This window comes from Ursus maritimus, unplaced genomic scaffold (assembly GCF_017311325.1).
Source record: "Ursus maritimus isolate PB19 unplaced genomic scaffold, ASM1731132v1 scaffold_6, whole genome shotgun sequence".
Taxonomy (NCBI): domain Eukaryota; kingdom Metazoa; phylum Chordata; class Mammalia; order Carnivora; family Ursidae; genus Ursus; species Ursus maritimus.
The window spans coordinates 28,504,935-28,521,696 of record NW_024426774.1 but is presented as its reverse complement, the minus strand read 5'-3'; the positions used below and the strand labels follow the sequence as shown (position 1 = coordinate 28,521,696).

At 44.3% G+C, this 16,762-nt stretch overlaps 1 protein-coding gene across 5 annotated transcripts in view; it reads right to left on the bottom strand.

Annotated features, from left to right (window-relative positions):
* The window catches only part of CRIM1 (cysteine rich transmembrane BMP regulator 1), a 187,105-nt gene that overhangs the window by 147,438 nt on the left and 22,905 nt on the right, over nucleotides 1-16,762 (bottom strand). For all 5 annotated transcript variants that reach the window (XM_040623086.1, XM_040623088.1, XM_040623087.1 and 2 more), the window contains exon 2: nucleotides 156-329. In XM_040623086.1, coding sequence (XP_040479020.1) covers nucleotides 156-329 — 174 coding nt within the window. The remainder of the gene's footprint in view (nucleotides 1-155; nucleotides 330-16,762) is intronic.

The following is a 16,762-nucleotide window of genomic DNA, read 5'->3' as shown; positions in this document are numbered from 1 at the left end:
GCACATGGTGTGCACACACACTATCACATGAGTACTCGGTCAACTGTACGCGTTTTGTCTGGGATTGTAAAAGGTACCAAATACCACAGTATTTGCCTCTTCAGGCTCAAATACCACACAGCGCTCAGCCTGACAACTGTGAGAACAGTACTTACCTTCAATCCTCTTCAAAGCTGAAAGGCACATATCCTTCCTTGGAAACTCAAAGGGATTGTTGCAGGTGCGAATGGTGTCACATTCGCATTTCCCATTGATTATATTGCAGCCAGAGACAAGGTTTTCATTGCAGGGTTCAAAACCAAGCAGCTGGTCATCGTCCCAGTTCTCATCTGTAAAACAACGAACAACCACAGACTATTCGCTTGCAGCTTCATTCCAAGGCCTGTTTGAAAGCAAAAATGTGCAAAGAAGTCAAGATTAACACCCGATATTGACACCTTAATTTACGAAAGGTGGTTTTGGCTGCAATTTGACAAATGAATGAAATCCAACCTCCAAATAAGTGAGAAAAGGGAAATAGAGTCATACATGTAGACATTAAAAAGCACACATACAAATGTGCGTGATCAAGAACCACCACTTCTCTCGTGTTATTTTAAACAAGATTCCTGGATTTTCCTACTTTCAATAAAATTACAGGAGACACTTCTGTCAACCTACAAAATGATTCAAAAATACCCACAGATTTTTTTGTTGTTGTTGTTTTTTGTTTGTTTTCAGTCCATCTGGTAGAGGTGAGCTTTGGGTTTAAAACAGCAGGCAATTTAATACATCAAGACAGCTAATAAACCTAAAACCTCAGACACCTGGGAAGAAGGAAGAATGGATATGGCGGCGGCAGAGATTCCTCCTATACACTTCAGTTCAGATGCTAATGTCCCCCACCCCCCCACCGCCCCCCCACCCCCGCCCAAAACCAAAGCCAGAGAGGACAACAAAACTGAGAGCTTCGGCTTCCTGAGAGGCTGCGGAAGTCCTACTGTGAAGCTGAGACCAAATCACTGTGCTGGTCATGGAATGATAGGAGTAGACTGTAAGAAACAAAGATTTCAAAACTACGCTCGTAGGCTCCAGCTCAGACCAAAGAAACATGAAACAAGCATGACACAAAACCATAGGCCGACTCCATCCTTAACGCCATTCCTCGCAGCTGAAACACCTCTCACAGGAAATCGGACTCTTTCTCTATGAATCTCCTGGCCACTTTGTGAGTTTTCCCCCCCTCTTAACATTATCTTTAACAGATACTTTATTGTACCTTAACTAGGTACTACCTGGTAAATACTAAATGTTTCTGATAACCATATCTGGAGAGAATTTTTTTAAGTGCTTGAATTTAAGATTAAACGTGTTGCTCAAACAAAGGCAGGTATCAAGCCATCTTGAGAATGTGTTTTCATAGAAGATGGTGTAAACAGATGGCTGTAATTTTTTTACAGCTAAATTTTACTTCTGGTGACATCACTAACTTACTGCAAAAGACTGTTCTCTCTCGCTGAAATCAATAATTTTCTTGTCAAGTGGTCTTTATATTCTAAAGAGCTTCGTGGCAATTCTTTGAAAACCTCTCTGTTCTGATTTCAGGCTCACTTACTTGATCAAAGTCTCAGCTCTTAGTAGAACGACTTTACGAGTTTAAGCAAAAACACAATTCATCTGTTTTAAGATGTCTTCCTGTTTAGCCTGTATTTGGTTTTTAGAAATAACACGTAAACACACAAAGGTACATTCCTACCTTCAAGATAACAGTGAAATTACTAAATTATCCTGAAAGGAAAACCAGAAAAGAACATAATGAAAAACTCAACATGGGAAAGTAGCTGATAATTTAGTCTTCCGTTATAATATATAATATATGGGACACATAAATGATTTCCCGTCTCTACATTTATTTGTTGAACAAGCTATTAGTACCCCTCTCCTAGCCCAGTTCAGTGAAATTTGTCACGAAGGAATTTTTGTGACTTTATATTCAAATCCGTAACTCAAAGTTAAATCAACCCTAGGAACTTAAAAACTTGTAAGAAATCAAGTACCATTTGAACCACTGGAAAATTAGTCTCTTCTGTTTCTCCTTTATCTATTTCTCCTTTTCCCCATCATAGTCTGAGAAGAAATCTTTATTACTATTTTTATAAATATGTACAGTTACTCCATCACCAAATTGAGGGGAATTCTGATTCCTGATGTATTTCCACAGTAAACCTCCTTTCCCTCCATTAGAATTGGAACTCCCTCAAGACCTCATTCTCCTGATGGACTGCAACATCCTCTCCCCAGTCTCCCTGCCACTATCCTCTTGCTCCTCCACTACCCCTTTCCCCATGCTGTCATCAGAATCATCGTCTTCAAAAATAAAACTGCTCAGTGGTTCTCTCCTGCCAACAAGAAAAAGCCCAAACTTCTTCTTGTAGAATAAAAGGTTCTTCATGATATGGCTTGTACTTGTACAGACTCATCTTTCACCAGCCCCTCACACATCCTAATACTCCAAGCACCCTGGGAGTCTCACTACAAACCCTTAATAACCACTTCCCCACCTCTGCTCACGGAGTATCATCTGCCTAGAACACCTCCCTTCCCTTCTTCCCACGGTAACTCCTATTCACCCATCAAGACCCAGTTTTAATGTTACCTCTTTTGGGAAGTTTTCTCCACTACGAGCAGCCCCATTTTCCATGCTCCTTCAGGCAGGTACACAGACCTCTGGTCCCCTATGGTATTGGCTTTATGTAAGTCAAACATCCCCACTGGGTAGAGCTTTCTGTGTAGGACCCGGGTCTTATCATACTTTGAACCCCCTTAACCCTAGAACTTAGTACAGTGTTCATTAACTGTATGTACAGTACTATAATATATCTATATACATCTATACATAACTATATCTAGATATCTATATAGATATATATATAAAATATATATATAGATATATATTTTATATATATATCTAGATATCTAGATATCTAGATATAGATATATATATAAAATAGTCCTACACTAGATATCTAGCCATGTATTTCATCACTGGTATGGTCAATGCTGCTGTCCATGTGTTTTCTGGGAAGACCATTTTCTTTGAATGTGGAATCCGAATTAAAAGGCAACTGCCGTTGATGCTCTCCCCAACTCCTTACTGATTCCTGCTTTGTTCCCAGTAGAGGCCTGTTGGCAGCAGCAACAGCCTGCAGGGGAAGACGCACAGGTAAGCCTGACTGTTCCCTCAAAACATGGCATGGCCACCATGTCCAGTTAGGAATCGGTGGACTCTGAACCCCAAAGTGTCTTCTATACCTTTATTTCCTTTTTTGAGAGGATATCTTTTTAATCCTATGCCCCTGCTTTAATCAATACTTTGTTTTTCTTCTTGGCAAATAGTTCCCTTAGCAACCATTGCTTTATAGGATCAAGTACAACATGCTTCAGAGACAAATGCATTTATGTTTTTCTATTACAGAACATTATACTTTAAAATAATTTAACAGCCAACCAACAGGGACTCAAAGCAAAAATTTAGTGAGGTTTGATTACAGAAATCAAATCTGAGCCTGACAGTTCTGCGGACAGTGGTTGGCAAATTTGATGTTTTTAAATCTCTCTTAAGTAAATCCATATACAACGCAAGGATGAAGCCTCTGATTCTCTGATTCCTGATTTCTCCTAGGGACTGGTCGGGGTGGGGAGGGAGGAGGGAGTTAAAAACAGGAGTACCGCCCTCTAAATATTTATTTCAAGCAGTCTTTTTCCTGGTACTTCCCAGACAAGACGTAGTCTCCAGTCGGAAAAGACAACTGAGATACCTCTGCAAGTGTATTTTTAAGTTTGTAATTTCTGCAAGACACCAAATCGGGGCGTTGAATTATTTTCTCTCAATATAAGATGAGAGAAATCTAATAATCCCATGTACGAACTAAAATTCACGTATGTTCGAGTACGTCCAAGTATGGTAAGCACCTCAGGGAAGACACGGTCCTATAGAACTACTGGCCTGACATCTCCACTCGGGTGCTTAGAAGACACCCCGAGACGCGATGCTTTCCTCTGAGACACCCGCGGTTCTTCGGGATGAAGCAACTACTTCTCACCCACTTCCCGCTCCACCCCCCAGCGCGGTCACGCGAGCTGTGGTAAGGCGGCGGTACGAGGGGCAGGAGACAGACGCCATGACGGGCGCCGCTGGCGCACCAGCTCTCTTCACGCGGGGACGCCAGCAGTTTGACCACCGCGGCCTTTGCGGCAGCAGAGCAAAGGCTGACACACAGAATAAAAGTAACATTTTCCTACGGCCCTGAAATAGTTTGGCCCTCGTCGTGCACTACCTGAAAAGGTCTTGGGATCCCCCCGGGGCCGCTGTTCTAAAGAGCATGTCTCGCTGATACACCCGGGCCAAGGCAGCATGGGATCCGGGTCTGAGAAATGACAAAGGTTACGGAGTACCTCTTCTCCTAACGGTTACCCCAAACCATAAACAGACACGTGTCTTCAGGGGGATTTAGCCGATACGTAATTGGGGAAAAAGGAAAATGAAGTCAATAAAATGCGAACGTTGTGTTGATTCATACATGATTTTTCTCTGCACCTTAATGTTACGCAAAGATCAAGTTTTCTCACCACGAAAGGAAAAGTCTCAGCAATAACGAACACCTTAAGAAAAGGCTGATAATCTTGTTTAAATTCCTTCCTCTAGGGGCGCCTGGGTGGCACAGCGGTTAAGCATCTGCCTTGGGCTCAGGGCGCGATCCCGGCGTTGTGGGATCGAGCCCCACATCAGGCTCCTTCGCTATGAGCCTGCTTCTTCCTCTCCCACTCCCCCTGCTTGTGTTCCCTCCCTTGCTGGCTGTCTCTATCTCTGTCAAATAAATAAATAAAATCTTTAAAAAAAATAAAAAATAATAAAAAATAAATTCCTTCCTCTAGTGAGAGAAATGACTGCTCCGGTGGCTGAACTTTTCATGACATTAAACTACCCAGGGGGGTTGCAAATGCAAATGAAAAAAAACTAGAGGTGTTTCTCCCTGTATTTAAACATCATGATGAAGAAACTACCCTTGGATGTTCGGTTTAATTCTGATGAACCTGGTCTCCATTATAAGTCAATGTCTTCAAGGCGCCATGCCCTGAAAGAAGCAGCAGGAGCCTGGGGGTGAGGCTGCAAAGGACCAGCTGTCCAGGCTCCAGGTGCAAACGCTATGGGCGGCTTACCTGTGTCAGTGTTTTTATTTGGATTCTTATTGTCTAGATCTACCCTCTCCGTATACGGTTCTGTAGGTTTTGAGTGACCTACCCCCAGCCCTATCTTTCCCAACACCTCTCTCATTTTTAGTGTAGTAAATGATTTTGCAGAATGTTGGTTTTTGTTTTAAGAGCTCACATATGGTACCAAAGCAAAAACACCTGTTCTTCCAATAGCCACATTCAGTCTCACCCTGCACAAGGCATCTTCCAGCGTTCTCAGTGATGCCTGAAATCCCTTCCTTCCGCCTGTGACATAAAAGATTTTAAATGCGAGGGCTAGTTAGGAGTTTCAATCCCGAAGGTAGGAAAGAGAGTACCGGAGAAGAGGATGTGGCGGAAGAAGGGTCTCAGAAGATGCACGGAGGCATCCGACTCCAGATGTGGGAAGCAGCAGCTCCAGGAACCAGCCACTGCAACTCTGGCCTGACCGATTCTGGAGTCCACCGCTCTGCCCTTCAAAATCTCTTTCCATCTGCGTGCTGGTGTCTTAAATGCCACTAATATGGAATAAAACGTTTCAGGTGTGACTGCACTTACTGGACACATTACCGTGTGCTCATCGAAAATCTCTGACTTCCTGGAGGCACAGGCCTTGGTATGCTCAAAGGCTTACCTTTTCTACCCTGTATCAGCTTAGGTTAATGGAGTTTACTCCAAACCAAGATATAGCTGCACCCCATTATGTGGCAATCCACTTACCAGAAATATGCTATAGCAGATATTAAAAGGCAAGAAACAAATTCACAATACACACTCAGAAGCTCACAGTAATGGAATTCTGTTGGCAGAGGAGAAGCTTCTGGGAATATATATCAAATTAATTCTCCAGCTGTTCACATATCCCTGTGGCTACAGCAAGATGCAAATAGCTAATACTGGCATCTCTTTCCATGCCAGCCTAGAAACTCCAGTGTAATGTAAAATTGCTACTCTTAACTCCCCCAGCTCCTGGCTGGCTGTTATCAGGCATTCATTCTGCTCAAGGAGGAATCGAATGCGGTGAGCTTTCATTCTCTCTGCTTCAAGCTTAAGGCGGATGTTCCAAAAGCCAATGCTTCCCTCTCCCTCTCTTCCTGGTGCTGTAATCAGTGCAAAGCAGGAAGGGCAAAATTATGGTTATCAGTAGAAATGATTCATGTTACAAAAATCTGTTTTACAGGCATTTCCACAAAGTGAAACTATGTTAAGCATATGTAACTGTATACCAGAGTGGACAAACCCTGGATCGGAAACAATGGAAATGCTAAAATATGCTCACAAATATTTTTTGAAGACTAACTTCTTAAACTGATGCAAATCTCTAAATATAGAGCAAACAAACATGACCACTGATTCATATTATGTCCAAGTGGGGAATTCACTGAAAAACAAACAGGACTGATTCAATTTACTAAATCCATTTATGGTAAGTGTATGTTTCACTGTTACAATTTTTGTCAGACACCTTAGCAATACGTCTAACAGAAGAGGTCCAGAGATGAACTACAGAATGCAAATTCATCCAGCCAACCAACCAACCAACCATCCTTCCTTCCTTCCTACCCTGTTCCTCAGATAGTGGTGTCTGTGATACATCAAGAACTGAGCAAGGTGCTAGGGATTCCAGATGCAAGGAAGCAGGAGTTTACAGTACAATTTTCGGCCATTCTAACCAAAACCATAACAAGTGTATGAATAAAATAATAATTTCCTTTTTGAGAGCAGGAAGCTAATAGGAATAGAGAAGAGCTTAAGAGAAGGCAAGAAGTATCTCTAAAAGCAAGGAATTCATGAAACAAGAAGAGGAGAGCAGAGCCTGGGACTAGAGAACTCAGTTCTCCTATTTCGCAATTCTGCCTAAATTAGGAACTATCTGTCTTAAATTGTGTAGAGAAAAACAGACGGCCCAGACAGCTGTTCTCCTCCTGGAGAGTGCCTGACCCAGGAGACCACAACCCTAGTTCTGTCATTAGTTTGCAGAGCAACCTTGAATAAGGCATGTAGCTCTCATTACTAAAGAAGGGGCGGGATGGACAATTCACGAGGTCCCTTTAGCCTTCATGCTCACGTCTCCTCGATTCTGCCGCCTTGGATGAAATTGCCCAATGCCGACAATGTACTGGGAGTAGCGTCAGAGAGTCACAGGCTTGTAGCAGTCACAATTTAAAATAGTTTCTCATTTATCAGACCAGTCTGAGGAATGGAAAACAGTCGCTATGCATAGGAAGGCAAGCCAAGGGTGCTTTTACTGTAACAAAGATCACCTTGCAGGACCTTTCTAACACCTTGGTCCTAGAAGATTTGCTAGCTGAGGTCTCAATATATTAAAACAGGATTGGCCACGAATTTATTTACAACTGTTGAAGTTTTGTGTCACTATACAATCATCTCTACATCTATATGGATTTAGAAATTTCTGGGATAAAAAGTTTGTTTTTTTTTTTAATGGGAGGGGATTACAGGTAAATTAAACAAATACTTAAAAATGAAGAACAATGGAAATACTATGTCAACATTGCTGGGAAACAGGGAAGGCAGCGTTTAAAGGGACATTTCACAGGAAATGAGGTAAAAAAAAAAAAGAAAAAAAGAAAAAAAAGAGCAGAGTATTCAGCTGAAGAAATTAGAAAAAGAGCAACAGAACATGTCCAAAGAAACAAGAAAGATGTATGAGGGAAATCAATGTATGAGGGAAATCAATGTAATAGGGAAATTCTGTATGAGGGAAATCAATGTAACAGATAAAAACAACAGAGGCAGTTAACAAAATTAAAAACCAGCTCTTCAGAAAGATTATTAACGCATCTCATAAATGGCTTAATGGCTTATTAACAGTCCTGTATAGCATGTCAACTCATCCAGGTACTGGGATGTATAAATATATATTCACATATTTTTTTAAGATTTTTTATTTACTCATTTGAGAGACAGCACATGAGAGAGAGAGCACAAGCAGAGGTGAGGGGCAGAGGAAGAAGGAGAAGCAGACTTCCTGCTGAGCAGACAGCCCGAGGAGGGGCTCAACCCCAGGACCCAGGGATCATGACCTGAGCCGAAGACAGACGCTCAACCGACTGCGCCACCCAGTTGCCCCTAGACGTATATTTTAAAAATCAGTTTCTCTATGGTGGTTTTACCAGGAAGTTACTCAAAGTCGGACATTAAATGGTTACATTTTGGAAATTTTTTAAAATAATGAAGGTAGCTGATGGCTCATGGAAACGTTTGCTAAGCTATGATTATTTTGCACCCTATGATGTGAAACTCAACTCCCTTACATTTCCCCTGCTTTGAGCCTCAATCCCAATGTTTTTTAAGGAAAACCTCAGGCCTTCTCCCCTGGACCATGTCTGGGCAGTGCCGAGCTGGCCCTCCATTCACATCATTATTGAACACCATGGTCTTCTCTGAGCTTGAGTGTCTATGAACACACGTAACTCCATGTTTCACCAGCTTCAAAGAATACTGGTTCCAGGGGCGCCTGGTTGGCACAGTGGTTAAGCATCTGCCTTTGGCTCAGGGCGTGATCCCGGCGTTATGGGATCGAGCCCCACATCAGGCTCCTCCGCTATGAGCCTGCTTCTTCCTCTCCCACTCCCCCTGCTTGTGTTCCCTCTCTCGCTGGCTGTCTCTCTCTCTGTCAAATAAATAAAATCTTAAAAAAAAAAAAAAAGAATATTGGTTTCAGCTATCAAATGTACTGCTGCTCAAAAATGAATACTCCTGGTCGAGGAAAAAAAAAACATCTTGGAGAAGCGCCTAATCGTGTCCCATTTCCTTTCTTCACCTAGATAGTCTAAAAGCCATCTGGGGATTAAGCCCAGGGATCGGCCATCTCTAGGTTCCGAGTAACCTGTTCTCGTACAGAGGTGCGTTAGTATAAAAAATCGCAGTGGGGATGTTCTAAGAATAGCCCTGTTGAACTTCTTAAGGATATGGAGTTGGGAAGCCAGGTCTCCAAAATAAAGTCCAACACTTGGCCAGCCAACTCTTGGGCATGGAAGACCAAGCCTGTTTAGATTTGATCCCAGCCCACTTCTTCAACCTCACCTCTTCCATTCGTCCCCTCTTACTCCACAATGCTCACAATACTTAAGGACTACGTGTCCCTGTGCTCCCTAAATGACCCAGGCTGTTTCCTGACTCCCTGGCTGTGCACAGACTGTTCTCTCCGCCTAGAAAGCTGCTTCTCCTCACTTGCTTTGATAGTTTCTATTCAGTTATTAATGCTTTCTCCAGGTATCATCCACTGCATAGGGACTGAAGTAAGCGTTTTCCCCCCTGTGGGACTTCTATTGTGTACCTATCAAAATAATTTCACTTACGGCGGTATCATGAAATTGCTCATCTAATCTCCTCCACCAGAAAGTGGGTTCTTTGAAGGTAAAGATCTAGTTTTTCTCTTTTCTTTTTTTCATTGTGACTTTAGGACTTGGCAAATAGGAACTGAACAAAATAAGTATCTACAGAGGGAATGAACAGGAATGGGCTAGAGGACAAGAGCGACCTCTTTCAGTGCCAAACTTTCCTTGGAAAGCCCGTTTGGCGGTAGGGGAAGAAAGAAACATCTTTGGATGCCAGTCTTCCCACTTGTAAAATATTAATACTACCTCAAATTTTCTTTTAACCTCAACATTATACTAACCAAAACTTCCACATATCAATAAATATTTATGACACGTTGAGTGAATAAATATACCTCAACTATGTTAGGTAAATAAATAACTTAAATAATAAACTCTATTATCTCCCTTTCTACTACTTCCGTCTATCACGACCATAATGAGATAATGTGACACAAATTAATGCTTCTTGCCAGAAAGGTACTTGCAGATATGAATAATGCACGGTCCCATTTTATAAATATTAATGTATGCTCTACCCTAAAATCTGTTAGTCAAATGACCGAGAGCAAAACAGAAGACGAGATATGGGAATGCCTTTTTTCTTGATTGCACTCATCCAAAAGTGTGAACCACTAGAATGAAAAGAAGAACTGTGACCAGAATTTCAAACAAGAGCAAGAAAACGAACATGGCATTCTGAAAATAAGCACTTTGAAGGATATACATTTTTCATTATACTAACCAAACAGTTAGCACAGTTTGTAATGAAGCACATTTCACTCCCTCCATCCCCCAGAGATGAATCTTCTGATAAAAACTAACATTTATGGAACCACATTTTTACATTAAGCATTCCCAGATGAACACAGTTAGCTGAGGACAGGTGCTTAGCAACCTAGGCCTGAATTCCGCATAGACTATCATCAAGCAGGGACGAGGGAAATAAAGGACTAAGGAAGTGAGGTGGTCAAAGGGCTGGGCAAAATTTCAAGTTCCAGTGAGTTCGGAGGACCCGAGCATCAGGGAAAAGGAATAAGGGACACTCCTAGGTGTCCCATGTCACTCTGGTAAAGCCCATCTCCAGTGAATACGGCCCAGAGACCAAGGGCTGGCATCATTACCCAAGGGGCAGGCAGAGGCCTCACGATGACAGCCTCTAAGCCGACAGGAGCGGAGTTGTCGCGGACCCTTAGAAACGTCAGAACAGAAACCCCCACGACATAAACATGATCTCAACTACACCATCATCCTGGAAACAAGGGTTTCTTTGTTAAAGCAATGATGCCCTCATATATGGCAATACTCCTGAGGTGCGAGTGATTTTTAAAAGGTGTAATGATCTGTAAGGAGCATTAAGGAATCTTTTCAGGATAATAACTGTGAAACCGGTTAGCAATCACTTTGTAAGGAATGTTTCTGTAAATCAACCTAGCACTGCTGTGAACTTCACCTTAATAATTTATATGAATTCTTGAAAGTAAGCCAAATGGAAGGTAAGCGAAAGAATGATCAAGATTAATTCCAATGGTTTTTACTTCTCATCCTTACCACTAACTCTAGTACAGTTCATCAAAGAAATATCATCCCTAACTACTGTGCCTTAAAGCCCAAACCTTTAAGTTCTTTCACGAAGCAAGTCTATCTCTATATTTGATCTTATTTTTATTCCTACACATACCAAGAATCTCCTGCTGCCTGGTCCTGGCAACGAAGCACAATTTACCAGCAATATTCAATGAACACTGTTTTGCGTGTATGGTTTACCATTTCCTACTGTTACCCGGTTTCATCATAACTGAAAGTCTGATGTGTATGTCTAGATCTTTTCTTCTTAGAACATCATTAGAATCCACATTGCTACAATATGTGTGTGTGGGAAGTAGGGCTATAAATTAGGAATGAAAATCAGAGAGACAACTGTGGCTCATAAGAAAGCTCACACACCACAGGGCCTGTCTGATACGCCGATTTCTGAAGGCACCAAGTCCTTGAAATCCATCCTAGAGCTCTCTACCTAAAAGCAAACGTAGAGGAGGGGACAATGAAAAGCAGGACTCTTGAGCGTTAGTATCTTGGGAGTTAACGATGATTTACAGAGCCATGATTTAATCCCCAAGATTCGTGTAAAACAGACCATACGAAGTAAATATAACAAGACCACAGAAAGATGAAGAAACTCTAAGAATGCGTTTGAAAAGATATTTGCACATTTCTCATAAAACTGGAGTTTCCTCGGGGTAGTTACTGGACCCCTACGTAGGCCTAACCGACTGGATACTTGGGTTTAGGAATCTCAGTGATGACAACAGTAATGACTACTAACACTATCCGAAAAAAAAATTTTTTTTTTTTTTGAGATTTTATGTATTTATTTGAGAGAGAAAGAGAAGGAACGAGCCGGCGGAGGGGCAGAGGGAGAAGGGAGCCGACACAGGGCTCCATCCCAGGACCCCAGGATCATGACCTAAGCCAAAGGCAGACGCTTCACCGGCTGAGCCACCCAGGCGCCCAACACTATCCAAAAATCTTTACTGGCTCCTACCTGCCCAGAGACTCAAGTCCGATCCCTCCCACTGATAAACCAGGCCTGTGCCGGACCCCAGCTAACCTCCACGTCACTTCCCACCGTGCGGGCAGCACCTCCTCCCCTCCCGGTCCAAGGAAGCCTTGGGGCCCGGGCACTCATGTCCTTTCCAACCTGAAAGGCCCAACCCCTGCTCTGTGCAGGGCTCACCCCCCCCATCCCCCCACTCCCGCAGGTCTCTGATCACACTCCATTTCTCGGCAAGACTTTCCGCGACCGCTCTACTTAAAACCGCAAACCAAACGCCTCACGCGGTCCCTGTGCTCTTTCTCTGCCTGATTTCTCTGCACAGCACCTGTCTTCTTCTGGCATGGTGTAAGTCTTATGACTAATTTTGCTCATGTCCATCTCCCTAGATCAGAAAGCTCCAGGCTGGTAGGGGTTTGTCTGTCTTGTTCACATCTGGATCTCCCACACCTGGAACAGGGCTTACCACACAGTAGGTCCTCCACAAATATTTACTGAATCTGTCAACTCTCTCGGTACACTGTGGACTTCCACTTCGATGGGCCTCTGCTGATTCCACTTCCTCTGAGAAGGCACCATCTTTCTTTCCCCATTCACCTGGAAATCCGCTCTGATCCTACTGTGCCCAACTAATGCCTTCTCCTCGGTTTACTTCATTTTCTCCCACCTACAACCCTTCACTTATCCCAAGGCACTGCAGCTGTTTGCCGACAGCTAGATTCCGAGCTTCCGGGGGCCGAAACTGCGCCTCGCTCATTTCTACAGTCACTTCCTGCTGAGATGAGTGGATGGCACCCTGCTTGCTGAATGGAGAAAGGAACGGTAAACTGGAGTAGGTGACCAACATGAGGGGACATTCTCTACCAATAATACCATGTGAAAGAAGAGAGCAGCAGCTGTAAAGACGTTCTGTGGGTATCTAAGATTCCTGTTTGCTTAAGTTTGTCAGTACTTATGCATTTTTTGGTAACATATTTATATTTAATATCTTTCTGGAATGTTTGAGGTGCAAAAAAAAAAATAAACAAACTGTACAATAATTCATGCATACCAGGGACTTAGGAAGCAAGTACCTTTTGGGTCTTTTAAAACACGGCAGTGTCAAAGTTAAAGAAAAAAGTAGATATATTTCTGCATTTTAAAGTAAAACACATGCATGCATAAACACACACAGAATTATTTGCTTCCAAAAGGAAACATAAATAAAACCCATGTGAATCACCCAGTCCTTTCTCTACACGCTTACGGCAACATGTATTCCCATTTGCAGTAAGGCAGGTGGCTCATGATTCTGCACTGTCGTTCTATTTCGTCTTTACAGTGTTAAGTCAGGAAAAACTGCTCAAAGCAGCCGTCTGTGGAAATACATCTACCTTAACTCCTACCTGAAAGGTTAAAAATTATTGTCTATTAACTTCAATATACGTTTCAAAAGCTAACGGTTTTTAGAAAATAAAAGGAAATACCAAATGCAGACAATTCCCAAAAGACACAGTGATGAAATCCATACCCTATTTAACTAACAGGAAGAATCACCACTTTTCAAAGGATCAGAACATACAGAGATAAGCAAGCTTTAAACTTACATATAAGCTCTTAACGTATCCTTTAATAGTTCCGTTGTTTTAAACATGCCAATTTATGGAAGACCAGTAGGTTCTCGAGGCAGACTGTTAAGACGCGCACCTCTGGGAGGGAAACGCTGACCTGCTTACCTGCCTGCAGCATCCCACAGCACCTCACCTGGTGGCTTCTGGAATTATCTGGGTACAGGAAGGGGTGTCACATACTGTGGTTTACAGGCCCAATGAATGAGTCAAATAACCATGACACTTCTACTTAGTAGCAGGACCACCCTTCCTAGGGCTCTGTACCATGTCGTGTGAGAAAAGAGGAAAGGAGATTAGCACCCTCACTTCAGACAGGATGTGGCAGGACCACGGAACACTAATTAACGTTCAAGACAACCCTGGGCACGGGAAGAGTCAACAGACTCAGCATGGAGAGATTCCAGAAGCAGAGGAAACCCAATCCCTTCAGGGATGGGTGCAGCTGCGATTTCTCTCCTCTTAAAAAGGTGTTTCAGAAACACTCTGCCACCTGTAGCTCCTGTTCCTTTCCTACAAGCACAAAATTTAATTTTAAACACTCAAGAAAAAGGTGGCTTGCCATCCTGACGAACCTCACAGGCAGCATGGCAATGGTGTGATCTGCTCACGGCTGCACAGGGGCTCCCATCCCGCGCTCCCACCCGAGTTCTGCAGCAGGCTTTAACTGGGAAGGAGCTGAGGAAGAAGCAATGTTCCCTTATCCTGGAAAGGGGCAAAGAGCTGGTGGAGACTGAGGCTGAGCCTCAGGGTTTTAAAAATCTCCTCAAGGGAGGTAACTGGCTGGCAAGAGTCTGAGCGTGGTCAAGGGCAGGGTGCCCTGACAGAAGACAGAAAGCGACAGCGAAGTGTCAAGAGCCTCACATCTGGATGTGCAGCCAGCCTCTCTAGTAAGCCTGCCCTGCCAAGGGTAAGCGTGTTAAAAGCCCAGAGTCTCAAAGTAGGGTAGAAGCTTCTTTAAGGGAGTCTATCCCATCTCCTAACGTTTGGTTTCTGAAGTGAGAAGCGCATCCGGTCTGTATGGTGACTGGACACCCTTCTCTCCATCCACCACCTTCACCTTCATCACCTCCTGTTACAATGGTTTCCTCTGCATTCTGGTCTGCTCCTCTGCTCCTCCCATCTTCCCCTCAAGTCCTTTCCTCTTCACCCCAATTCCCCTGGCAGCTCACCTCCTGGGGCCCAGCGCTGCCAGAGCCTCCCCCCCCCAGTGGGCCTGGCCTGAGGAAACCTGCCTGTTCAGACGGCCAGCCCAACGCCCCCGCCTGCCTGGTCTCCCATGTTGTGAGAGTCGGCTAGGCCTACCTGGGGAGGTCACACGTCCCTGACTTCCTTTCCCTCTGTCCCACCCCAAGGCCATGAGGCACTCTCCCCCCCTCCCTCCCCTAAGTTCTTCCTGTTTCCCAGGCCAGGTCCATCCAGGACACTCAATGCCAGGGGTCAGAGTGCTACATTCCAGTGGATTCCTTCATGGGGGGTGAGGGTGGGGCAAGAAGACAGGGAGGGAAAAGTTCAGCACAAGAGGATTCGGCCTGCTGCGCCCACTATTCAGGGACCAAGGTCATGGGGCAGTGAGGGCCAAGAGGGGCCCCAAGAGGTCCCTCCAGAGCAGGCAAGCAGCAGCCACTCAATCTCCTCAGGTTTGGAAGAAGAGGCTGTCACCGCAGGCATACTAGAAACCGTAAAAAGCATAAGAGAGCACAACGGACTCTTACAGGCCTCAATTCTTCAACCTGTAAAATGAGGGGGCTGGCCTAGAGATGCTTTTCTGAGGACCCTTCCAACTCCATAATTCTCTGATTCCTGGTGTAGCAACAGTTCTCTGACCTCAGTCATTCTCAAGGCCTGAGGTCATTCTGACTAGCAAATAGGATGCCACAAGCCTCTTTCACCTCCCAGAGCAAAACTGTCCTCTTGCAAAATCAGATTCCTTTGCCTCTGACTCAGTGTCTCCCAGACTCTCTTGTGATCTCTGTGTCCTTCGGGTTTTAACTTTGTAGAGGGCTGGGCTAAAGCCCTCAGGCTCTGGCCTCTCCAGGGCCTCCCAACTTGTCCTGCTTGCAGGGCCCCAGGGCTCAGGAAATCAGGCTCCAGGACCTATGTCTCTTCAAGGTCACCCTCTGGAGCTGAGGACTGCAGCATGATGGGACTTAACACCTGGACCCACAGAGGCCGCCAGAAGCACCACCACACACAGCGCACCGTCAAACTCCTCAAACCCAGAAGTTCTTGTCTGCTGGAACCGAAAAGGGAAAGCTGGGGAGGACTGACAGGTTGGAGCCCAACTGGTCCCTGTGTAAGCAGGTAAACAGGTCAACCTCAGCCTGGGTTCAGGACCTCCTTCAACCTCCCAAGACAGTCAAGGTGACAGTCCTTCCCTGGAGGATGGGCACTGAGGGCCCATGGCTGGACTGGCATCCCACCATACTCAGGACAGGGGTCAGCTTGCTCATCGACCACCTGACGACTGACGGGAATAGAATGTCAGAGGGAAGGAAGGGAGAAATGCTGCTAGGGAGCCTGGGGAGAGGGGATAAATGAAAAGGAAACCACTTAGGGCTGCCATTCATGTGTTAGACAAAGTCATAAGAAGCATCCGTCAGCCAGGTTCTACTTCTCTAAGATGCTCCACAGAGAGAACAACACCCTCGAGTGGTCACATCTGCCACCTGTACTTCAACTAAATCTTTCCCCCTTTTTCTAAAACCAACAATTGTTTTTGATAAGTCCCTAAGAGTAAAGGCTGACAACAGCGAAGATTAATTCTGTATAAAAGATAAAAAGGATCTACGAAAAGGTATCCTGATGTAGAGTCATCTCATTCTAAGTAATCCCTTTTACTGAAAACAAACAAACAAAACAGAAACCCTGATCAATTACCACCTCCTTCCTGGCAGACCAGGATTCAACAAAGAACACTCCTTTTACTTGCTAAGACCCAAACACTAGTGAGAGAATACGCCTTCCGTGTGGTCAATCACCAAGAACTAACTGCAGTTTGGACTCCGCGCCCCCCCCCCCCCCCCCCCCCCCCCCCCCCCCCCCCC